This window comes from Girardinichthys multiradiatus, chromosome 11 (assembly GCF_021462225.1).
Source record: "Girardinichthys multiradiatus isolate DD_20200921_A chromosome 11, DD_fGirMul_XY1, whole genome shotgun sequence".
Lineage (NCBI taxonomy): Eukaryota > Metazoa > Chordata > Actinopteri > Cyprinodontiformes > Goodeidae > Girardinichthys > Girardinichthys multiradiatus.
In genome coordinates, this window is record NC_061804.1 from 10,058,268 (window position 1) to 10,084,264 (window position 25,997).

General features: G+C 39.1%; 2 protein-coding genes across 4 annotated transcripts in view; one reads left to right on the forward strand and one right to left on the reverse strand.

Annotated features, from left to right (window-relative positions):
- The window catches only part of usp28 (ubiquitin specific peptidase 28), a 60,357-nt gene extending 54,611 nt beyond the window's left edge, over window positions 1-5,746 (reverse strand). For 2 of the 3 annotated variants that reach the window (XM_047379160.1, XM_047379159.1), the window contains exon 1: window positions 5,572-5,742. In XM_047379160.1, coding sequence (XP_047235116.1) covers window positions 5,572-5,616 — 45 coding nt within the window. In that variant the 5' untranslated portion in view covers window positions 5,617-5,742. Of the gene's footprint in view, window positions 1-5,571 lie in introns of all 3 variants that reach the window. The other variant, XM_047379158.1, reaches the window with a different exon arrangement.
- Window positions 5,747-6,865: 1,119 nt separating this feature from the next.
- htr3b (5-hydroxytryptamine (serotonin) receptor 3B) lies at window positions 6,866-24,833 on the forward strand. Its single transcript, XM_047379725.1, has 9 exons — window positions 6,866-6,997; window positions 7,721-7,884; window positions 8,988-9,032; window positions 9,124-9,233; window positions 10,012-10,181; window positions 19,370-19,527; window positions 22,268-22,478; window positions 23,755-23,961; window positions 24,221-24,833. The coding sequence occupies exons 1-9, from the start codon at window positions 6,946-6,948 to the stop codon at window positions 24,484-24,486; spliced, it is 1,383 nt and encodes a 460-aa protein (XP_047235681.1). The 5' UTR covers window positions 6,866-6,945; the 3' UTR covers window positions 24,487-24,833.
- The last annotated feature ends 1,164 nt before the right edge of the window (window positions 24,834-25,997 follow it).

A 25,997-nucleotide genomic window follows, 5' to 3' on the forward strand; every position in this document is an offset into this window, starting at 1 on the left:
GACTTTTTGCAGATCATGCATAATTTGTTGCAAACACGGGGGAAGAAATATTGCCTAGTTGTAATAGATGAACCTAGTGACACATTTCTTCCCCACATATGGTATCCCACAGATTATAAGGTCAGATAATGGAACTCATTTTGTAAATAAATTAATAGAACTAAGTTGCATTAGGGTTTCAGTTAAAGATTAAGGAAAACAATGGAAGAAACAGGGAGGCCATGGCCCGAATGCCTATCCCTGGTTAATTATGGATGAGAATAACTCCAAATCAAACCGGTCTTACTCCATTTGCCACCTACTGTACATCATTGTATAACTCCACCCACTGTGTTCTGAGCCTGAGATCACGTGACACCAAGTTGCTGATGTGAATTTGTATTCTCAAAGAAATAGTACATGGCAGACCGTTTTCTCTGCCCTCTGACATGAATGAAATAGAGAAAGCACAACAGGAAACTTCATTAGCTGAGTGGATGAATAAAATGTTGCAGACAAAAGAAGAACAAATGTCCAGTGGTCTGCCGATAATCTCTGCTCCTATCCCACAGAATGACCTGAGGCCTGGAGACCTGGTCCTGATTAAGACACTCCACCGGAAGGATTGGAGCACTCCTCGGTGGAAAGGGCCGTTTCAAGTGCTCCTGACAACGCCCACAGCTCTGAAAATAGCAGAGAGGCCTTCCTGGATCCATAAAAGCCACTGTAAGCCAGTTTTGCCGTTACAGGAGCCAAACCAACCGACGGGGTAGCAGAGGAAGTCCGGGTTCAAAGGAGTTGGAGGACCCATATGGCCCAGCGTCTCAAACCGGTGAAGAAAACAGCTGATCTGCGCCCAATTATAAAATGGCTCTCTGTAACATGTGGACAGGACTGATAAGCCTGAGCTTAATTCTGGCAGCAGGACTCTTTCTCTATCTAAAGCAGGATCCACAGGAGGTGATACCGAACCAGAAGAGATGGACATCAGACGGGACCCATCTCAGACCACTGACGGAAGGACATGACACACACCCATTTCTGCAAAATTACTGGTATCGTTATGTGTATGACACAGCCAAAACTCAAAATAAAACTGATTGTTATGTTATTTCTATAATGCCCGTGCATTCCCAAGGCCCCACCATATATGTCAAAGCTATGAACCTCACCGAGACAAGTTGCGCCATATCAATGGGCCTGATAGGATATACAAATAAAAAGTTCTTTCTTATGCCAGACCAATCTTTCAGTAACCAGAGATTAAATTATAGTTGTGACCCAGAAAACTGCACTTGCGACAGAGAACAATGGCAACCTCTCAACATTACAGGGAAATCAGAACCATTCAAAGCATATGTAACAGACCCCGGAATCCAACGACACTGCATAAGACAAAATATTACAGGGAATCATACTCATTTTGTAGGGAATACTACGAAATGTAACTACTTCTACACTTACAGGAATAATCCCGGAAACGGCACATACTGGATAGAAGGGGTGGCATACCAGTTGGTATGGTGTATGTGCCCCAGTTTTCACATCAGATCACACTGTGGTACTTAGTAAGCAGACTATAGTTATACCACATAGGAGATCAAAAAGGGAAATAGATGTTAAACCACATGACCCCATTTGGGGAACAAATGTCCCAGATGAATTTAAACTTTGGTCTAAAGATGATAAAACATTATTATCTCTCTTACCCTGGTTAGGTGTGGGCAAATTAATGCTGCACGTAGAAACTTTAAGTTATCGATTTGGATTGTTTCTAAATAACTCCATAATAGTAGAAGAGGGTCAAAACACAGAAATGAGCGCTATGCGAGCCATGATAATTCAGAACCGCATGGCTTTGGATATTCTAACAGCATCAACGGGGGGCGTTTGTGTTCTATTGAATAACACCTGTTGCACATATATCCCAGATAATATACACTCTGCAAACATAACGGGGGCATTAAACAACCTACGGAATCTGCAAAATGTCATGGCACATGACCACCCAGATCCTAACTCTTCTTGGTTAGATTGGATGCTCACAGGGGGATGGATAAATCTTTTTAAGGTTCTCCTAGTTGCAGTAATAGCATGCATGGGCCTTCTGTGTCTCCTGTCAATATGTATTATCCCATGTTGCAAATGCATGGTACAAAGAATAGTAACTCAGTCAATCACTGTAGCATATGCAACACTGAACCAGGTAGAAATGCACGAAAATGAAGGGGATGATTATGATGACATGTTGTAAATAAATCACATCAAAAGCCTGAGTGTACTCATACATTGTATTTCATAAAATGACCTTACAGCAGAAAATCGAAAGAAGTTGTTGCTTAAGTGAAATGAGAAAAAGTACAATGATGACATAAACAGGGCAGATTTTTAAATTTCTTTATTATGTTTTACTGTTTTCATTAAGTATTATTCTTTTATTTTTATGATTTCAAGTATTATTCTTTTATTTTTATGATTTCAAGTATTATTCTTTTATTTTTATGATTTCAAGTATCATTCTTTTATTTTTATGATTTCAAGTATTATTCTTTTATTTTTATGGTTTCAAGTATTATTCTTTTATTTTTATGATTTCAAGAATTAATCAACATTTAACTTTTAATGGTCGCCGAGGGCGGCGGGGCCGTATGAGTATTTCCCACAAAATATAATCTGTTTACCGTCCGTGGGTTTTCGCTCATACAAAGTATTTTTCTTACTCGTTTTTATATTAAATGTTTTTACTTGTGATAAAAGGAGGGACTGTTGGATGGGTGCAAAAACTTGTTATCACTCATGTAAAAACTTTGTGTTGCAAGGCACCTGCACTATGCCTTCCTCCCTGTGTGTGTGAGATCATTGTTATCTCTGTGTGAACCAGCCTCCTTTCTGTCTCACACACACACACCCTGTCTGAACTGTCTGTTGAACTGTGCATATAAATAAAGAGATAGGGTGTCAAAAACTTTGTAGTTTCACTGCAAAGTGGGCTACCCTTGCTGCAAGTAACTCTGACTGTATCGTTCTTACCTCTGAGTTGACTAAATAATACCTAACAATCTCTAATGCTCTGCTTCCTTGTGTGATATCATGAAAATCCAAAGAAACCACCAAAGATATCAGGAAGAGATTGGGGACCTACATAAGTCTGGTCCATCCATGGGTCCATTTTCCAGATACCTGAGGGTTCATTGGTTCAATTATACACAAGCATAAACATCATGGGAAAGTCCAACCACCATATTGTTCAAAATGGAGATGGGTTCTGTGTCCCAGAGATGGGCATGTTTAGGTGAGAAATGTGTGAATCAGCCCCAGACCAAAAGCAAAAGACCTTGTTAAGATGCACGGGCTGGAAGGCCACTCTGAGAAAAAGAAGCAATTACTCCAGAAGCAACATGAAAAGCCAGACTGCAGTTTGCAAATGCAGTTTGGAACAAAAACTTAAATTTTTGGAAACATGTCCAGTGGCCTGATGAAACTATAACTAAAGCATTTTGACCATAATGTCCCTCATTACATTAGGGGGGAAAAGAGGGAAGTTTGCAAGCCTGAGAACATCATCCTTACAGTGAAGTATGGAGGTGGCAGCATCATTGGGGTATTTTGATGCAAGAGGGACCGTGCACCTGGACGCCTTCCTCGGGAGGTGTTCCAGGCACGTCCCACCGGGAGGTGGCCCAGGGGACGGCCCATGACACACTGGAGGGACAATTTCTCTTGGCTGGCCTGGAAACGCCTTGGGCTCCCTCAAAAGAGCTGGAGGAGGTGTCTGTGGAGAGGGATGTCTGGGTGTCTCTACTGAGTCTGCTGCCCCCGCGACCCGGTCCCGGATGAAGCGGAAGACAACGAGTACGAGGGACTGGTGCACTTCACAAAAAAGATGGCATCATGAGCAAGTAGGCCTACAAAGCTGACCCAGTTCCGCCAGTTCTATCAAGAGAAATGGACCAAAACTCCGGTACATTATTATGAGTCATACATATTGTTATACAGGTTAAATTGCGATGCTACCAAATATTAAGGAAATGTATGGAAACCTACACATTTAAAGAAAGTAACAAAAGTAAAAAAAAAGTTCTTAAGAAAATTATTTTCCTCGTTATTCTGGAATTTAGCAAACAGGTAGAAAAAATGTTATGTATCTTTTCAATAAGTGCATAAAAATATCTTGTTTCAAGCATTTATTGATTAATTAAACCAAATTGCATAAATTGCAAATTTATTGAGATGTATCAGTACATTCATCATTGGTATGGATGTCATTAACTTTGGGGTTTTAATTTTTTATTTTAATCAATCTTTTTGAGGGTGCTCTGATAATACATCACCCCAAAAATTTTTGAAAAGGATAGGCTGCATTAGAAGTTTGTTTACTGTGGATTTTCTTGAATCCACAGAGTCAAAAGCCAAAGTACCTAGGGAGAACCCGTGCATCTACAGGGAGAAAATGCAAACTCCCTGCAGAAAGACCCCAGGCAGGGATTCGAGCCGAGGACCTTCTTGTTGCAAGGAAACAGTGCTACCAACTGCTCCACCGTGCAGTTCTGACATGACTGTAAATGTCAAATTGAATTAGCACACCTCAGTGCTAATATATCAAATACATATTTTACACTGGCTAATTTTATTCTAAGGTTTTGAGTCTGACTTCCAGTCTGTGCATCACAGCAGGGCATCATCCCAAAACCTTTGCAAACACAAGCCATAAGCAATGACCTAAGAGATGCACACAATTTAAAAATAAATCACCTAATTCTGCACAGTGAGCGGCGCTAAATAAAGCTTGCTGTCCCGACAGCAGGTGCTCATGTCATTGTATCTCTCTCTCTCAAACACACACAGAGGAAGCCAGGATCAGGCTGACCAGACTTATATGGAGCCCACGGGGCAATCTGAGACCCACTTGGTTTGTCTCTATTTTAGGGTACTGACATGGATAGCACAAGCTTCTGTTTATCATTCCACTCACCATGCCACTGGGCACTGGGTGCCTCTTTTTCTCCTCTCAGACACACACCACCAACAACCAACACCAGCAAGAATAAAACTAAACCTTTTGATTTTTAAAGCTCACCTTAAAACCACACTTTAAACTATCTATGGGCTGCATACGTACTATAAACAATTATTATTTCATGCACTAAGCAGGAGTAATTAGAATGATCTGCATTAATGGATGACTGTTGAACCAGATTTAAATATAAACAAGAAAATGGCTGTAATGTAATAATGGGAATTAGACATCAGCTCCTTTGTTAATAGAATAAAACCCCTCTGTGCTCTGTGTGACTGGTAAACAATATTTACATATGTGTTACTTAGAATATAAAGTCAGAGGTTATTGGTATATCTAATCATAACTGTCTACACATAATGAACAGATATATTTTTGTTCATGTTAAAACATTTACATTTTTAGACGAGTTCAAACATGTGAGCATGTTGGTCTTTAACAGTGATTTTAGTATGGATGAAACCTTAAAGCCAAACTGAAAGGCTGAGGGGGGTTAGATGGATTAGTGTTAGTAGACATTCCCATGAAGACACAGATCACATTAATTAAAGCGACTGTCTCCATTATCCTCTCACCGAGTTCCTTGAGTTCTCTCCATTCTCACTCTGTTCAGCTCTCATTGCAGATTTTTAAAAAACTGAATTTCTTCGCCTTTTCCCAAAAAATGCTCGCTGCAGTCTCTCTCTCACTCTCTCGTGCTCAAATCGGCTCCATCTGTCACGCGCCAAGACCGAGCAGCCAGCTGCGATGCGCGCGGTCACTTCCCCTAGAACGCGCGCGAGGGAGGGCACGCGCGCAGCCAGCCCGGTAACCCAGTAACCAGCAGCTTGTTTAGTGAAGGCGGACATGAATCCTGCGCGGCTCGTTAAAATGATGTAAACATATTTTTCCTGTTCCTGCTTCCACTTCAAGATGTTGGATCCTCAAATGTTAATATCAGCCAAATATTATATGAGTAAATAAAAAAATGCAATACTGAAATGATGATTTAATTTATTGAAGGAAACCAACCTGGCCCTATGCAAGAGAAAGAATGCTCACCTTGGTAAATAAAATGAATTAACTGGGATTAACTATATTTCTTTTAAAGATGAGTTTAATTTCACTAATCATAACCCGCCCTGATTACTGCCAGACCCGTAGAATTAAGAAATCACTTAAATAGAACCTGTTTGACAACATGAAGTAGCCTAAAAGATGTAAAAAAAAAAAACAACAACACATTATCCACTTAGCTTTCGGTTTATTGGTCTGTCCAAATTTGTTCTTAAGGTATGACTGAAAGTGTGTGCATGGTTGTCAGTCCTGTCTCAGTGTTGACCTGTGATAGGCTGGCGACCTGTCCAGGGTGAACTTCACCTCTTGCCTATTGACCGGTGGAGATAGGCACCCACTGGAAACAACAATGCACACCTGCAATTTAGAAGGCCAATTAAACTAATGCGCATGTGTTTGGACCAGGGTAGGAAGCCTAAAACAAAATCCTGAAATTTAATTAAAATAGCACAGAGTAGTAGAATATTCAAGACGGTGCCATGGAGTAGCTGTTCCGGTAAATTGCTAAAATGATTGCACATGTCATCAGTTTTGTGGAAATGTCTGAGTGACCGTATTTCCCAGCCTTACTGCTGAACTCATCCTTCCTTATTATTTCTTGTATCCATGTGGAGCTGTGTAAAACGTCTGCACAAACATCTTCCTAAATGATCCGATAAGCTGAGGTACTGAACCAGCACAAAGCAAACCTGGGCTTTTTCTCCTCTGCATGTTCCACTATCATACGTATCATCTTACCAGCGCTGTGGGAAATCAATACGAGTCCAAACCAAAATGTCTGCAAGAACCCGCTGATTGTTCCTGCCCGTCACTCAGTTCCACTACAGCTGAACTTATTTGCTCAAACAGGGCAAACATTTGGATGTGACTCTTGGATAAAATCTGACTTCTGGATGGCTGGTTTTCAAATTATGTCTCTGGTTTGGAGCGTGCTGCTTTTCTCAGGTAAGACTGTATTTTGAGCTCAGAGAAATTGCAATTTGTGGGCATGAGCCTGTTAAAGGAGTATTTAGTGGTTGGGTTTTAGATGCAGAGCTTCTTCACAGAAATGTTTGACTTCTTTTTATTGTCATGTTGTTTCCTTAAACATTCACATGGTGGTTAATCTAGTAAGTACCGTGTAATATAAACAGACAGGAACACGTGGAAATATAAAACTGCTCTCGTTTAGTACACCTTAAAATTCTTATGGAAAAGCATCCTATGAATAATTTAAGTACAAACTTTCGAGCTGTTGTGTGGAAGCATTTATATTTTGCTTTACACCATCAACTCTATTTGTTAAGGTGGCAGCTTCTACTTTCTCCATGCAGCACAATGAAAGTGACTGATCATTATATCAAACAAGCATCAAAAAGCATAAAGCAGCAACCCAAAATAGTCCATATAACGTCTTATTTTGCCTAAAACTCCAGAAACAAATTGGTGAATATGCTTTGCCTATAAAAGCAGTTAGCTTGAGTTTATGTTTCTGCATAAAGGAAGCCTGCAAGAATATCTTAACTGAAGACCCAGACATGAGTGAATCATGACACCCTACCTCTATGACCCTATTTTAAAAAGTCACCATTCAAAGTCACTAACCAAATTTACAAATATAATGGACAAATATTCTTATTTCTTTTAGCTATCAGGTACCTTTGTTGAGTTATCTTTTTTACCTTGTAGTTTATCTGGCTGAATGTGTGCCAGAGAAGCCAAAGAGATCCACTCTGAACCAGCTGACCAGAACTCTCTTGAGGAAATATGACTGTGGCGTTCGACCTGTTCACAACTGGACCAGTTCTACCACTGTCTATATAGACCTCATACTGCAGTCTGTCCTCGACGTGGTATGTCAACTTCAACAGGTTTAGTTTACGTTGCTGAATAATAATAATAAGTATCTTCTTCTACTGGCTGAAGAGTATTTATAAAAAAATTATTGTGCCAAACACTTTATAAACATGTGCAAATTTTTTCATTTCAAGTTTCAGAAGAAAAAATCCAAACAATTGTGCATTTTTTGACAAAAAATATGATTTTCAGACAAAAAATATTACCAAAGTAACCCTCTGGATGTAACCATTTGATTCAGCGAAAGTAACCAGTAAGCTTCAGGAAATCACCTCAATGTTGAGCAGCAATTAAGTACAGTAAAAGTAACCTGTAATTTCCAGAAGGTTCCATTAAGTTCTGGAAAAGTAACCAGTGAGTTTTGTGAAAATAACCCAAAAGTTTTGTAAAGTAACCTGACAGTTCAGTTAAAGTGACCTGCAAGTTCTAAAAAAAATATTTCTTATTTTGTGTTCTGCAAAATGGAATCTAAGTTCATTGAACATAACCTTTAAGTTCCAGAAAGTATCAATACATCTTGTAATGTAACCTATAAGTTCAAGAAAGTAATGTTTATGTTCTTTAAGAAACTATTTAAGTTCTACTTAAGTAACAAGCAAGTAGCCATTAGGTTCCACAAAGTAATATGTTGATTCTGTTACTGTAGTCTGGATGTTATATGAAAACAACTTGAAAATACACCAAACACAACCTCTACCTCAAGAAAAAAAAAAACATGCAAATTCCTGAAAGTAACCTGAAAGTTCAGCGAATGTATTCTCCAGTTCTAGAACATAACCTCTAAGTTCTAGAAAGTAACCCTTGGTTTTCAGAAAGTAACGTTTAACTTCAGCAAAAGCAACCTGTAAGTTTAAGAAAGAAATGTTCGAGTTGTTTAAAATAGAATATAACTTCAATATAGGTTACCTGTAAGTTCTGGGAAAGTAATGGCTGTTACGTGTATTACCAACCAGATTTAATAATTAGTTTTTATGTCCATATTTGTTTTGAAGTTAACCAATAACTAAAGGGTTTTCATTTGAAATTGTTGTTTTAATAAGTCAAACTATAAATGGATCTTATATCTATAATGGCAATAACTGAGTTTTCTGTTTCCCAGGATGGGAAGACTCAGACCATTACTACAAGCATTTGGTACAGACAGGTAGGTTGTTTAGTTTGTTTTTCATTGTTAGGTTTAGGATAGCAGATGTTTTCCCTGCCTTTAAAAGAAATCTAACGTCTGCTGTTTTCAGATTTGGAAGGATGAATTCCTTGTTTGGGACCCGGAGGACTTTGATGGAATCACTGAGCTCTCACTCTCTTCTGATGCTATATGGGTACCAGATATCATCGTCGCTGAATTGTACGAATAATATTTTTGTTGTGCACCTCTGCTCCTCATCTTCTGTGATTACAACATATTTCTAACATAAATGATGAAATATTTCAAGATGACCTCTGTTTGCCTCAATTAAAAGAAACGTGATTCTAATGGCTAATGCTAAATCTATTATTATTAATATTTATTAAGAAATTAAATTTGCTGAATGCTTAAAAAAATAGCTAATGGCATAAAAGTTGGTAGTGAATTAGAATCTAAGCTGCAGCAAAAGTGCTAATTAGGAGTTACTTTGTGGAAAACCTGGAAGTTTTTGTTCTGAAATTTAGACAAAATCAGAGCAAACATAAGTGTTTGTTAACTTTTATAACAGAAAAGACATACAAATTTGATCAGATTCTGATATTTAAATACTGTGAATTTAACAAAATATTAACACAATTTATGCATTTTTTAATTCTTAAATCTTTTTATTGCATTTGTATTCAAATGATTGTAAATATAAATATGTGTTTAAGTAAAGATTTATTTATTGGATTATTGTGCTTTTGTCTCTTGATAAGATTTCCAGGGATCTATATATGTTTACCGTCAGATGTTAAATAGAAGAGCACACGGTCTTTATACTGTCTGAGGGCAGTTCACAAGGAGCTCTCCGCGTAAATAAAGTACACCAGGTGCTACATGTTCCAGGCCAAGTTCAATGCTAAAAGGCCAATGCTAAAACTTAAACTAAAGCTAAAAGGTGAGGTATGGAGACAAATAATCGGGCCAATTCCTCTGTTTCATGCATTTCTGTTAGTGTGAAAGAAGGAAAGTCCCCTCTGATCCCCTACGTTTACGTCAACTCCTCTGGCTCTGTGAAGAACTACCGGCCGATCCAGGCGGTGCTGGCGTGCAGCCTGGAGATGTACGCCTTTCCTTTCGACACGCAGAACTGCAGCCTCACCTTTCGCAGCTGGCTTCACTCAGGTTTGCCTCTAACTTCTAAAGGGGACCTGTGGTCGTTTATGTAGCTAACAGACAGTTGAATCAGTTGTTGTCATAGGACAGGCTGTTTGGAAGACAAAAGATATTTCAACCATGGACATTAACAGCAGTAACTTATGTAAATAAGATAATTATGAAGAACACAGCTGCCAAAGCTTTCTACATCTAGCAGAGGTGGGAAACAGTGAGGCAGCCACCAAGATGAGCAGTGCAAGGCTTTCAGTTTTTATTTTAAATGTTGATATACATTGAACATGTTTCCCACATGGAACACGTGCAGTTTTCTATACGTGAAACACAAGTAAGAACCATGTGTTTCTCATGTGGTTTTCTACATGTGGAACGCACATGTAGCCTAACCCTAACCCCTAACCCTAACCCTAGTAAAACACAGGTGAGAAAACAGTTTCCCACATGCCTCACACATTATAACACAATAAATTTTTTTACATGTGGTAAAACACGTGTTCCACATGTGAAATAGGTGTGGAAAGCCATTTATTGTACCACACAAGGTTCCACATGTTACCTGTGATATAAAACCCATGTGAGACAGCACATGATTTACCATGTAATTTTGTACATGTGAATTTGCGTATTTTTTCTCTGTAAGTGAAAAATAAGTAAACTGTTAAAACACATGTGGGAAATCACATGTTTTACCATGTTTCACTACACCATCTGTAAACCCAGACCCAGCTCCAGAGGAATTTAGCTGGAGGGGCTGTGGCTATTTTTTTTATGGGGGGGGGGGGGGGGGGGGGGGGGGGGGGGGCTGTCAGTAAACAGTATTTTTATTTAATATAGATATGTAAATACACATTTATGTAGCCTTTCAAATTAAATAACCATGTTGTTTATTAATACTGAATAAAGAATAATGACTTAGACAGTGATATGTAAGTGTGCATCAGTCACCAGAAAATGCTTAGTAATTATGCTCAGGTTTGCATAAACTTTAGTTTATCTCATATGTTGCAGAAATCTTACAAACTAATCAGCACTGCTGTTACGAATAACGTAAGTGGTTGTTATTGTTGTAGTGGTTGTTTATTGCCTAGTGAATTGCACGGACAGGCCAGTTAAACTGTAAACGTATAAGGAATTACAGCCTTTAATATTCCGAGACCTTCAAATAAACACAAAATTAAACCACAAATTAGACCTTTACAAAAAATGTCATATGAACATATGAAACTCAAGATCTATGGAGGAATTAAATCACAGACCTTATACCCAGATATGATTTATCCCTGAACACATTGGAGCATTTAACCTATCAGTATTAACCTCCTATGGCTTAGCAGCCACATGCGTTTTTTTGTGAACCTTGAAGGCATCTGTGTCCGGATTCGGAAACAAATGCTGGAAATTCCAGCCAATCGTGCTTTTCTAAATGTGACCTACGTGTGAGGTGATGCGTTGGCCTCTGAACAACGGCCATGATTGGCTGAATAGTCCACTGTGCCCATGATTGAGGAAAAGAAAAAAAGAAAAGAAGAAGAAGAAGCAGAGCCCGGCACTGTGGGGCTGCAGCTGTTGATAAATCCATTCCGTTCTGACGCCTCAAAGCTGCGAGTGTCTGTTAGACGCTATTCAACACATCAACAGACTTGTTATTTTGGTTATGACGAGTGTACGATAATTTCCCTCGAAATACGATAATTTTATGTCTCTAGTACGATAATCCTACATTTCTCACCTGGTAACATTGGCCCAACACACTATGGTCAAAATCCAAAATGGTGGCAAACACAATGGATCATGCTGGTGGCAGCTCCATAAACAAACATTGACCTCGTAAGTACTTCTGTCACATTTCATGGCTTATTCTGATTTAGATATTTATAAAACCATTGTACATTTTTCATGGCATTCAAATTTGTAAAAAAGTGTAAAAATAACTACTTTAGTTTGTTGCTAAACATGAAGTACACATACGTGTACCTGTGGACTGATGCTCCTCAGAAGGGCTAATATGCTAGTAAACAGGCACACATGTAAAATGAGAAAAAAGCTAACTCTGATGCAACCAAAAAGCTGCACATCTTTCCAATGAAACAAATAACCATTTAATTACTTAATGACTTAATGCATACTCCATACATCAATTAGTTAGGTTGAAAATGATGGTAAAATATGCACATGTAAAATAGCTTACAACTAACTCTAGTGCAGCTAAAAAAACTGTAGACCCACATAGTCCAATAAAATAAATAAATAATGCATCTGCATTCATAATTTACATTGATCTGTTTTTGATGTTATGTTTATATTTACAGCACGTTTTTCTGTGCAAAGAGCATTGGAGTTACTTGGGTTAATCAATGGAGACAACTCAGATTTGGACTTGTCCGACAACGATGATCCAATCCCGGATGAGAATTACAAACCATCACCACAGGAGCAAAGCAGCAGTGAGAATAAAGGTGACAGTAGTAAAGATGAGGACCCCATTCCTGAAACCACTCACCACAGCACAGGATAAAAACGTCTCCGTTGTGTAGATAATGGTTAGCCAAGATCCACTAGACATTTGTTTGTTTAAAGCAGTTCAGACCTGAGGGCTAGAATCGCAGATGGATATTTACAATACTTGTTGACAGGTTCATGCACAGGGAAAGAGTCAGGTACAGGTTCCTCCGGCACTCCTAGGCATCGCAACCAAACTCAAGAGGTTAAGGCCGATAGCTCAGAAGTGGACTTGGAAGAGTCAACACCAGCACCAAGCCAAACCAAAAACCGAGGAGAGTCCAAACAAGGTAATTATTATCAATGCACCAATACAATTCAGTTTCTTACATGAGTAAAAATGTAACTTACTCCAAATACTGTAAATGGTAGTGGTAATATTTTGGTTGTGCAGGACGTGAAATGCGCTGGAAGGCTACTCCGTTGACGCCAAACCTTGCAGAGTATCAGCATCAGGATGAAACTGATCTAGAGAGACATGGCTGGACCCCATTAGACTATTTTGAACAGTAGATAGATAGAGATTTGATTACACTGATTTCAGAATGCTCTAATGCTATGTCACTTTCTAAGAGTGGGGACCCCTTCAACATGACAGTAGATGAAGTATACCACTTTTCTGGTGCCTGCATTTTGATATCCTGCCTCCGCTACCCAACCATTAGAATGTACTGGTCCATAGCATTGAAAATCACTGCCATCACTGACAAATTCACGCATGCCAGATTCTTCAAATTGAGAGGGTCAATAAAAATGGTGATTGATGATAATGTGCCAGACGATGAGGGTTTTGGACAAATTCTGGAAGGTGAAGCCTTTTCTGGATCGGATTCTGCAAGGCTGCAAGGCATCATGGCACAAAAGTGTATTGCAACTGTTTCTTCACCACCATCAAAGGTGCACAGCAAATGATGGAGAAGGAGCTGTACATAACTGGTACAATAATGAAGAACAGGCTCACTGGAGCACAGGATAAGTTACCCAGTAACAAAGCCATGAAAGATGCAGGAAGAGGTACCACCTCAGAAGTTTCCACTGAAGATGGAAAGTTGTGTGTCGTTAAGTGGTTTGACAGCAAAACTGTATTGATGATGTCTGTTGTTCATGGTACACAACCTGAAGACACCTGCCAGCACTGGGACAAGAAATTGAAACAATATGTCACTGTCTCGCTACCCAGCATTGTCCGTGAGTACAACCTCAAGATGGGTGGAGTTGATTTGATTGACAGAATGATTAGTTACTATTGAATGAGCACCCGTACCAAGAAATGGACAATGCGGATGATAATGCATTTCACAGATCTGGCTTTAGCCAACAGCTGGCTACTTTACCGGAAAGACCATGCTATATTTGCTGAACCTTTGGACACAGTCAGAGGAAGAAGATTCAAGTCAGGGGGTAAAACGTCATGCAACGGAGTTGCCTCATGTTTTGGTCCGCAGGAGGGCTAATGCCCACCTCCCAGAGATGATTAGTCTGAAGAATGCAATGCGGTGCAGACTACCAGGCTGCACTGGAAGAACCCGAGTGCATTGTGTGACCTGTAAAGTGTTCTTGTGCTTGCAAACCAAGTGCAACCGTTACTCAGCCTTTCACACATAAGTGATGGCAGTGATTCTCAAGCGGTGTACATGTTCCTAGAGTGTACATGTACACATTATGACATTTTTTGACATTATTACTGTGTGTGTGTGTGTGTGTGTGAGTGAGTGAGTGAGTGAGTGAGTGAGTGAGTGAGAGAGAGAGAGAATATGAGTGATTAGCCACGTTCCTGCTCCAAGCAGACTGGGTCCTTCTGTCTGCAGGGATCGCAGTATATTGTATATGTTCACTTTTTACATTACCAATGCAAAATATCACAAAGCCATACTATGAAGATTTTGAGTTTTTTCACTATGATGTTCAAAACACATTTGTCTTCTGATGCAACAGTGACAATTTAAAATGATTTGAATGTTTAGTATTTTGTTACAGGCATACAATGCCATCCTGCCACTGTCTGCTGGTTGCCATTTGTTTAGAAAATATGCATGTATGTGTTTTTAATACATCCAAAACAGTCAGGAAAAAAGTGCTGTGTTCAAAGTTGAAATAAAGAGTTTTTCACTGTATTACACAGAAGGAACTGTATTGTGTTTTGTGGAAATTCGGAACCGGAATCCACATATGTGGACTGTGTTTTTCTCCAAAATTACATAATATCAAAAGATGATCCTTAGTTTTTATTCTAATTAGGTTCCAATACACCCAAAGAGCAAAGAAAAATAAAAAATGTATGTAAAAAAAACACCTTGGGCCTTAGGAGGTTAAACCATACTGTTCAATAGACATTCCTAGCATAATGCTATTAGCTGTTAGCTGTAACTTAAGGCTAATACAAAACAATACATTTCTAAGCTGTTTACAGTATTCAAAATACACTCATCACGTTGGGCAATGTATTGGAAGGCAAGATAGAAGTAATCTGATGGCTTTAGCTCAATTTCTTACTTGTTTTAACAGCAGAAATACCACTTCCGGTTCCCACCCGGAACGTTCGGTTTTCTTTTTCGAGCCCCTAAAACATCAATGCAACAAACTATGGAGCCCCCTGGTGGAATGGCAGGAGAGAATCCAACATCCTAGCCACGATGACCTCAACTGATGGTCCTCTAAGTAAAATTGGTGAACAACTAACTACTCTAGTAAATAACTCTTGAAGACTAGTAAACTTCAGGTACAACTTAGTCACTTTTAGAATCACATATTGAGGAACATACTTAGAGTAGGCTAATGACTAACAGTTTACAGTAATCTTAAACATAAAGTTATGTGAAAGTCATGTTTGCAACTATCAAAAAAACAAAAAAAAAAACAAGCTCAAGCTATGTGAAGCCTAATTGTCCATATTTCCTTCTAGCAAACATAGCTTGTTTATGGGTTGGGTATAAGTACTTGTGTGCGTCTTCACTTGCACTGACCGTACCAGACCATCAGGTCCAACGCTGACTCCAGTGACCAAACCAAACAGTCACTGGCTGCGAGGTGTGGATTCATGCAGGACCAGTACCGGATCTAACGACCTGATAGTTTCTGGTATGGTGGTACCATCTCTGCAGGCTAGGCAAATACTCTTTCAGCCAACGGGTCCAGAAAACATCTGCCAAATATTGGATTTGGTGCCAGCGTCAATGATACAGATCCTCCTTTATGAAGTGGCCAGACAGTAGAGCGCACTCAGCTCTCAGGAGAAGCAAATCATTGGGAGTCAAAGGTTGACCATCTATAGGGTCCTCAGAAAGCTTTGTTAGGGGTCTTCCATTGACAATCGTTTCAATGATTCACAAAAGTGTTGTTAACCCTTCATCATCCAAAACCTGCTGTCCGGCAATACTCATGAGAATTGAACGCACCGAACGAATCTACCACTCCCATACACCTCCCCTGTGTGAAGCTGCAGGGGGGTTAAACTTCCACTGTGTTTCTTGTTGGAGTAGTTCTGCAATCCTTTGTTGGTTCAATTTATTCAGAGCCTTCTGCAATTCATGATGAGCGCCGACAAAGTTTGTCCCATTGTGTGAGCGTATTAATTGAGGTGTCCCACGATGAGCCATGAAACATTGAAAAGCATTTATGAACGAATCTGTGTCCAAGGTATGTGCTACTTCCTGATGAATAGCCCTGGTTGTTAGGCAGGTGAACAGGGAGCCATATCTCTTCACCTCAGTAAGTCCTCTCTTGATGGTAATGGGACCAAAATAATCAATTCCAATGCTAGTGAAAGGTGGATGACTTGGAGTCACATGATCAACGGGTAGGTTGATCTGTACTGTGTACTGATTCGAGCTCTTTGCCTTTTGCAAGGTACACACTGCTAGGACTCATTTCACTGCGACGCGACCTCTGACAATCCAGAAGGATTGCCTAATCTCTGCAAGCACCCTCTCAGCTCCAGAATGACCTGTGAGTTTATGGAAGTACCATATGTTAAGTTGGCTGACATGATGCAACACTTGCTGTGTTTGGAGACCATACCCCACCAAAGAGGTGGGACGTTATGCAGTAAGTAACTATTTCATTTTTAGGATTGTGGTCTTTCCACCACAAGAACCGCACATACTTCTCTTTCAGGTCTGGGTTTTTTGTTAGTCTGCATTCCAGTAGTCGCCATCTGCGTGTAGCTAAGTTGATGTTGTTTGGTAGTGTCACGGTTTTTTCCTTAAAAGGTATGGTCAGGGTGTAGTGTGAGCCTTCTGTGGAGACCGCGTTTTCCCACAGTTTAATTACTTTATGGTCATTGATTGATAGATTGATCTCTTGTGTGGGCTCATCAAGTTTCCAAAACCATTCTACCTGGGTTTGCAGACTGTGATCTGACTTGAGAAAGTAGGCTCTGGCGTTCTTTCCTTCTCTGTGATCAACTGGCCCATTTATGGCCCAGCCACGCACTGTTCTAGTGGCATATGGGTCGTTACCTCCTGCTACACGGTATTCTTCAGCTCTGATGATGAGGTGCACATCATTGGAGTTGACACTGAATATAGGGATGTCTGCTAAGTGATCCCATCTGGCTGTTTCATCAGGTGTGGCAAGACAGCTAAATTGTATGTTTAATCATTTTAGTGTTCTGACTCCATTAAGTACATACATGCAGCGATCATGAAAATAATCTATCTCAAGGTCAACACTTCGAGTATATATGCCTTCTAGGCTGCCTCCAACTGTATCAAGGTCTAATCTCATAGGCTTGCCTTTGACCTTGGATTTCTTGGTGAACTCTTCTGACACTAGACTGGTATCACCTCCAGGATCAAGTAATGCATACGTGACAGCACTGATGTTGCTAGCTTTGGCTCTAACCACAACAGGAACAATAGGTAAGAAGACCTTACTGTTTCCAGCTCCGGCGAATCCACAAGTGACGTTAGGTGATCTGGTAGGTTGTGTTTGTTGGGTAGCTTTATTGTCATTTGTACCATCTTGAATTGTTGTTGTATTCTATTTGCCAGTATGGTTAGGATGTAGCCATTTGTTATGTTTCTGTCCACAGCCAGGCATGTTGGGACTCTGAGCACTTCAGACACTTTAAGTTAGTTAGCTGCTTGGTACGTGTAGACTGGTTCTCCTGAACCGCAGCCGCCTTGGGATAGTTTGTGAAAAGAGTGGATCCACAAAAACCTTAAATGCCATCCACTGGTGGATGGCAAATTCAGGTGCTGCATCCTTCAAAAGACTGGTCTACGTAGCCCGAGTGGCCGCCAAAACCACAATGGCCGAAGGTGATTGCCTTTGAATTTGGACGGCCTAACCTTCATCAGCTGTTCCTGCCCTTACCTCAGCGTAACTTATGTCACCTAGCAACCGAGACCCTAACCCTAACCCTAATGTTCTTGTTTTATTATCTATTAATTTTATTCTCACTCAATAATCAGCCATTTTAAATATTTAAAATTTAATATTTATGTTCATGGATATAAAAGAAATACTAAATAAAGTATATTGATGACAAATACCACTTAATTTATTGGTAAAACTTTTAACAACGTAAACACCAACATAATAACTTCCTGAACCAAGTTTAAATCCATTTATTTGTAGAGCATGATAACAAATAAACATTTACATCAGATATCATCTGACTGAATTATGTGTTTAACTTACATTCACTGGTGAAACCAAGCCTGAGCATGAAAACAATGGGCCGGGTTACAGGCGTCCTCCCCTGGTCTACCGACCCTCGACCGCCTGGTCAGATGACAGCTGGCGAGGCGAGCCGGCTGATAGCGCGGTGGGAGCGGACATGTTCGAACATGTCGAGCACTTTTGCAACTAAGCGACATCTTGGTAAACCGAACTGACTCACATAAAACGTAATATATCGAACTTTACTCACAGCTTCTCTCTCTCCACTGCCATTACTACTTCCGTTTGAACCACGACCGGTAGTGTCTTCTTTACCGCCTCCAAAGTCCCATTTAATAGCCTACAGCACCCTCTGCTGGTTGTCTTGGGTAATACATTGCATAGTTGTACAAATTAAAAGGGCCCAGCCTTCCCTTTGGCGCTAGGCCTGTGTAAACCATAAAATTGTGTCATCTGATTTTCATGTTCACATGTAATTTTGCACATGTGAACTTCATTTGATTTTTTTTTTTCTGTAACAGAAAAAAATAAACTAATACGCCACTGATTAAGTAGATGGATATGAAATTATTTGTTTATAAGTACAAACTGGAAGTAGGGGATGAAGTGGGATCATGTAGGTGCGTAATGGGGGTATGACGTGGCGAAGGGGCAAAACAGCTCAGAGCTGAGCTACATAAAAGAATTATGGACCCTGTGAAGGTGAACAAACATCTGCAGTCTTCCAACCGTAGAATGTAGCACTATACCACAAGGACTGTGAGGACTCCTCTGACACACATTTTATGTTTTGTTTTGTCCATTTTTATGTAAATTGCCTTGAGAAAATATTTTAGGGATAAACTTTACCTTTAAGAAGCAGAAACTGACAGAAACTCGACAGATTTCTGTTAACTTTGCTTGTAATAACCTGATATGTCAAACCAAAGCTTATCACACAAGCTCTTTCACAAGCTCTGTGCAACAAAAGCAAGAACACGAAATGGAAAAACATTTCCTGCTTCCTGTTGTTGGGTTTCCATCTTCTCACCTCTCGTTTTATTTTCCTTCCTGTTTTATCTCTCTCTTGGTAGTGAAAGAAATCAACCTAGCTCTGTGGAGGAGCGCAGAGGACATAGCTAACGATAAGAGGGAGTTCATGAATGATGGAGAATGGGAACTGCTGTCCATTCCTTCACAATACTGGCAGATCCACCAGGATGATGCAGACTATGCTCAGATCCAGTTCAATGTATGTAGGCATGCCTCTTCATTGTTTTTCACCCTGCAAAGACTATTTTTATCAACGTAATTATAAAGAAAGACAATAAAATGGTTCATTTAAAAAGTAATCTTATTTAATGTAATCCTAATGTTAGCGGTTATTGCATATTGTCTGCTACAACAGAGCGAGTAAATGCACTGTGATGATTGTGATTGCTTGTTGCAAACCGCAGCTCTGCATATGTCGGCCTTTAAAACCATGTAGAAGTGTAATAGTGTAAAGCAATTGGCTGCGACCTTCACGGATTGAGCAACGGAGCTAATTCCAAATGATGAGGCGGCGGCTGCTTCTGGCAAGCAAGGAGACGGATGGAGAGAGAACCTGATAGACAGGGCAGGGTGAGCAACCATAATGAGACTGTCTCAGTGGCTGCCTGATCAATGGACCTCTTGTTAGATGGGAGCAAAATGGCTCCATAGTCCATTGCAGGTGGAGAGCAAGGATGGCTGCTGTTTATTCAGCTCAAAGAATGAAGGCTTCTCAGTAATGGAGCATTTCATGGCTGACTGATATATTGTAGGGCTGGTTCCAGCTTTGCTCCTGTGTGATTATATGTCACATGAAAGATACTGCGTTGTGAAAAAAAGGCCTCCTTACAAATTTGGTCTGTTTTTGCTTTTTTTGGCACACAAAAATGTTTCAGATCATCAAACTAATTTCTGTAAGGGTAAGCGCCCCCTCAACGTAATAGATGGTTGTGCCACCCCCAGGCAGCAACAATTTCCATCAAGTGTTCACAGTAACTGGCAGTGAGTTGCTATAAAGAAACTTTGGCCCACTCTACTTTGCAGAATTGTTCTGTTTCTGTCACATTGAAAAGATTCCCAGCATGAGGTTGTGGAATGGCCTTAAACACATCTTTCTGGGGTCATGCCACAGCATCTCAATTGGATTTAAGTCCCGACTTTGACATTCCATTTTTTCAGCCATTTAAAAGTGGTCTTATTTTTCTTATTCTTTCACATAGAAAGTACTCCTGGATCTCCTGGATCAGTGCTTCTGTGTGTTCTCTCGAACCCCCAGTCGCTTGTGGCAGATGGCCACTCACACTGAGCCTGGCTCTGATTCTGCTGGAGGTTTCTTCCTGTTAAAAGGGAGTTTTCTATTCCACTGTTTGCTAAATACTTTCTCAGTATGAGGAATTGCTGCAAAGTCAATGTAAGACACTCCCCACTGTCACTACATGCTCATCCAGGAGGAGTGAATGCTGCAAGTCACTGACTCGAAAACTTTTTAACCTATAAACTGAATTTAACTGGACTGTTTGAGAATTAGGATCAATTGGAATCTATGTACCTGATTTGAAATCTGTATGATTCAACTGAACTGACTCTGTAAAATGCCTTGAGACACAATGTGTTGTGAATATAAATAAAGTAATTTAATTAATTTGATACTTTGGATCATTGTTCTGCTACACAAAGCAAGCAAGCTTTGGCTTAAAGTCATAAACTGATGGCTGGACATTCTCCCTCTGGATTCCTAGTAGAGAGCGGCATAAATGGTTCCAACAATTATTGCAAGTCCTGAAGCAGCAATACTGTCCCAGAGCATTACACTACCACCACGTTTGACTAATGGTATGGTGTTTGTTTTCTGAAATTCTGTGTTAATTTTACACCAAATGTTCCACTTTTGTCTGGTCAGTATGCAGAATTTCTTCCCAAAAAATCTTGGAGATCATAAAGAAGGTTTTTTTTTTGAGTTGCAGCTTTTGGTTCTTTTTGCAACATCTATGAAGAATTTGCTTAAACGTAATAGTATATGGGTATTTAGAATCACACTGTTTCTATCATGGCTGGAACCATCCTCTTACTCTCCTACTGCTGCACCTACAGCCCACCAGCTTTTCAAGCCTCTCATAAAGGGACCAGCAGGGCTCACACACTTTGCCAGATTGTCTTGTTTTTAGCCTGGGGGAGTTTGTGCCGTCTCCTTCAAGTTTCCCTCGTGTGCCTTTCTGTATCCTGGATCTTCCTTAAAACATCTAACTTGGTCCTCAAGATTACCACCTTTCCATGGGCTTCATGCAAAGTCTCTCTTGTTCCCAAAATTCCTTCACCTGCTACACCCCCCACCCTGTCCTCCCTTTACCAACAGGAAACCCTTTGGATTGATATTGTCACCTCCCCTGAAGTACTTGTAGGGAAATCAAAACAAGAGCAGTACTCACACTTTTACATTCTTTCTTACCTTGGTTTATCACTCCTTCCTCTGCTGACAGAAATACTCAACTCTCCAACAATCTAACATAAAAAAAATCAGAGCAGGGTGTTACAATTCAAAATCTGATAATAAAAAACCAATCAACTTTGACATACGTTGAGCTTTAAAAGCCCATTTTTCTTTGTGCAATGTTATTTTTTCTTTTTATTTAAGTAGCGACTTACTTTTAACTTGGTTCACCATCATTCCTGATTGGTCTCCAGCAATCAGCCATCACATGTGCAGTTTTAATTTAAACTCATTTCACTCTTTGGATTTTAGGCCAGATATGTAGGAGTTTAACATATGTACTGTTAAACTGTTTAGGAAAATCCCAGAGGAACTGCACTGCGCGTTTCTGTAGTGCTGAATATTTTAGTTGCATTTAATAAATGATGTAGTTGAGGTTTAGATATCTAAATTGTCTTTGAATTGGGTGTGATAGACTAGATGCGCCTCTATAATTTACGTTTCTTACTCGGTGCACTTATCTTCTGTCCAGGTGCTGATCCGCCGACGCCCCCTGCTGTACATGGTTGGGCTCCTTATTCCCAGCATCTTCCTCATGTTGGTGGACGTTGTGAGCTTCTATCTGCCTCTGAACAGCGGTACAAGAATTGCCTTTAAGATCAGCATTCTGCTGGGTTACACCGTCTTCAGGGTCAACCTGACAGATGAACTGCCTGCTACTGCCATCAGGACTCCACTCATTGGTACATGTCTCTGTTGAGAAAAACATTTTATTTTCCAAATTAATGGATTTGTACAAAGTTGAAATCTGAGTTGCTGATTGAAATGTGTTATTTCTTTAAATCATAAATAGAATTATTAATTTTTAAATCCTTAAAAAGTTTAAGCTTACAAAATGATGTCTTCGTCTAGACAAACTGAATGTAATAAAGCATATTAACATGGAACTGCTCTTTATAAAAGCAGTTTATAAAATGTCAATGATAAATCCAATGTTGAACCAGAATCAAATTTTTTAAAGACTCAAAAAGCTTTAAAAAGTTTGTGTCTCCATTAATATCAAAATGAAACAGAAAAGATGTTGAAAAGTAAAACAAAATACAGGATGAAGGAAAGATAACAACAGATACTGTTTCATGTAAGAAGAATTGCATGGAAAACAAACAAATAAAAAATTATTACAATCACACAAACAAAACAATATTTCTAAATAAAAAATATAAATAACACATGGAAATATTACAAAAATTGGAAATAAAAAACAAAAAGATTGAAAATATAAAAAGTCAGAATATAAAAAAAACTATACATTTAAAAAAATAATCAGCAATAAATAGCAAAAATACATTTCCATTCAAACAATGAGAAAGTAAAAAAAGACCAAATGCCCCAAAAGTATGTTTTTGTGAAGTAAAACTTTAAAACGAAACAAGACAAAATATATAAAAAAAGAAACAAACAATGCAACATATACAGTCAGTAGAAAAATAAAAAATTCAACATTTCAACATAATAATAATAAAAAAAGATTTAAAGGAATACAAAAATAAATACAAAGCAATTGCATGAAATCATCATCCTTATTATTGAAAATAAAGGTAAAAATAAAGAAATCAAAAACATTAAATCCATCAACAGTAAAGAAGAAAAAATATTTTTGTTCAAAGAATAAAAACACAGAAAAAAAACCTGAAAAAAAACCTAAATATTATTTTGTGAAATAAAATATTAAAAAACTTATTTTTGATATATAAATAAATTGAATTAAAATTGAATTTTTGAGAGCTAGATTTAAGAAAATGGGTGTCATGACATATTTCCTGAAATGTTAATTTTATTGTTTGGCTCCTAGAAGCCACTATGGCAAAAGGGTAAAGAGAAAATGTAATCCAAACTATGCTTTCAAATTTACGATATTAGTGTAAATATAAAGAAACTATTCTGGAAAACCAGCAACACACCATAATTTATCCACTGCATAAAATAACAGGGAGCCGTTCTGATTTGATCTCCTTCCAGGTGTGTTCTTTGTGGTGTGCATGGCCATGCTGATGCTCAGTCTCATCAAGTCAATTTTGGTGGTGAAGCTGCTCCATCACAGCGAGAAGGAGGTCAAGCAAATGTCACTGTCTGCCTGCCTGCTGGACAAGTATGGCTCAGCAGGCCACAGCCTGACAGAGAGCGCTTTGACCTCCATCAAAACCTTTGACATCAACACACCTGGAGGTATGCAATAAGCTTGAAAACCAATCACCTGTCAGCGGGGCATCAGAGATATCTAACACCTTTCTGTTTTTACTCAACAAATAACAGCAAAGTCATCAAACACCGGAGACATGTTCTGTTTAGGTGGGAAAGTTCAGGCTGCAAGAACTGAAGGAAACAAGATTCCTGCTCTTCTACATTCGTTTTGGTTCATTCCATGTGTTTGCATTAAATTCTCATCAGTACTTGTTTGAACCTTAATCTTCTTATCTTTCCATAGATTATGAGCTTGAAAGCTCCTTGGAGGAAGATCTTCTGTCCCTGAATGACATCCCGGATCCTCCCTCTGGACTGGAGTGGCTTCTCCAAGAGCTGATTTCCCTTCGAATAGCTTTTTCCCAGGAGGACAGCGAGTCTTCAGCTCAGGCCGAATGGCTGTCGCTCTGCTTGCGGCTTGACCGCTTAATGTTTCGCCTTTACCTGCTTGTTTTGGTTGTGTACACAAGTACTCTGCTACTGTTGTGGGCCAGATGGAGCTCCACTTGAGCCAACGACACACCGAGGCACAGCTCTTTAAATCCAGTCACTTGGTGGTTATGTTCAACAATAATGTGATTGGGAAAACTCTTGCAAAAGAGTACTTATCTGATTCAGACATACTTGTTATAGATGTTTTTACTAAGTTGCTGTTTAAAGCTGTCTTTCATGCTACTAAAACACTGTAGTAACAAATCTCTGGAATTTTCAAACATCTTTTTTTAAATGACCAGGGTAGCAGTTGTAAGCCTATCTCTGAACTTTTTATTGCTAAAATTCTTGAAAGGGTGGTTGCACAACAACTTTTAGATCCACTCATTGACCTATTAAACAAAATTCAGTCTGTATTTATTACATTTTTGTAGAGTTACATCTACTAAATCCCCTCTTTTTTTTTTTTTACATTTTAGGATCCTTTTTAAAGTAAGGAGAAGGCAAGCAGCACTGAAGCTTTTTATCTCCTGGAAAACATCCAAAACCCTCAAAAAAAAACAAAAAAAAAACTTCCAAAACCACATGGAAGATTCCATTATAATGGTCTGATTACACCACACATAAACATGAGACAGAAACATCACTGAGCATCACCAAAAGAACACCTTAACCACAGTAAAACATGGTGGTGGCAGCATTATGCTCTGGGGTTTCTTTTCTTCCAAATGCTAGAAAGCTGAACATTGAAAACAAGGATTATTTTTCAGTCTAAACAATGATTCAAACACCACATCCATCTAGAATAAATAGGAGAGACCCAGACAGAATTTAGAGCTAAATCTTTCAGAACATCTGTACGGTCAGAGAAGAGGTCCTTGGACAAAGAAATGTTCTCACAATCAATGATTTGGAGAATGTCTGCAAGGTAGAGAGGGCAAACATTGTCAAGTAAAATGCTAAAGGACTCCTACCAAAGGGGACTGAATGCTAAAATTAAACACATTTTTTAAACAAAGTTTTAGTTTAAGGAAGGGCCCCTTTATCCAATGAGGTTGGTTCAGCTTTTTTTGATTTTAAGATCGTCCTCCACACAGATTGGTTTGTTATACAGTTGAATTGTACAGGACATATTACAGAACAAAAGTGGAAAAAGGTTTAAAATAATTTCCTGGATCTGATTTTTTTGTTTTTGTTTTTTTACTTAAAATCCAGATTTATTAACCCGGTGTGATGAACACTTTTGAGGGTCACATCAGTGTTACGCCACCATCAGGTCCCTGAGAACGACTGATCCGGGGATCAACAATTAAAATGAAATGTAACAACCTTTTCGGATGTAGTCTCTATGCTCAGGAACTCTTTCTCCCTTCCTTTAAGTTCTCAGTGGTTTAGACCAGCATTTGGGCAGCATTGTTTCTTTTTTCATTTTACTTTTTGAATTACTTTTATTTTAAGTTGACATATTTGATCCCTGTATCTACTACTAAGGCTACTTCGCTGTGAAGAACCTTAGCTTTAAAGGCGCTACATAAATCAATTGTCTTACTTAAAATGAGTCACATTAAATTCTCTTCTGCATGTTTTGT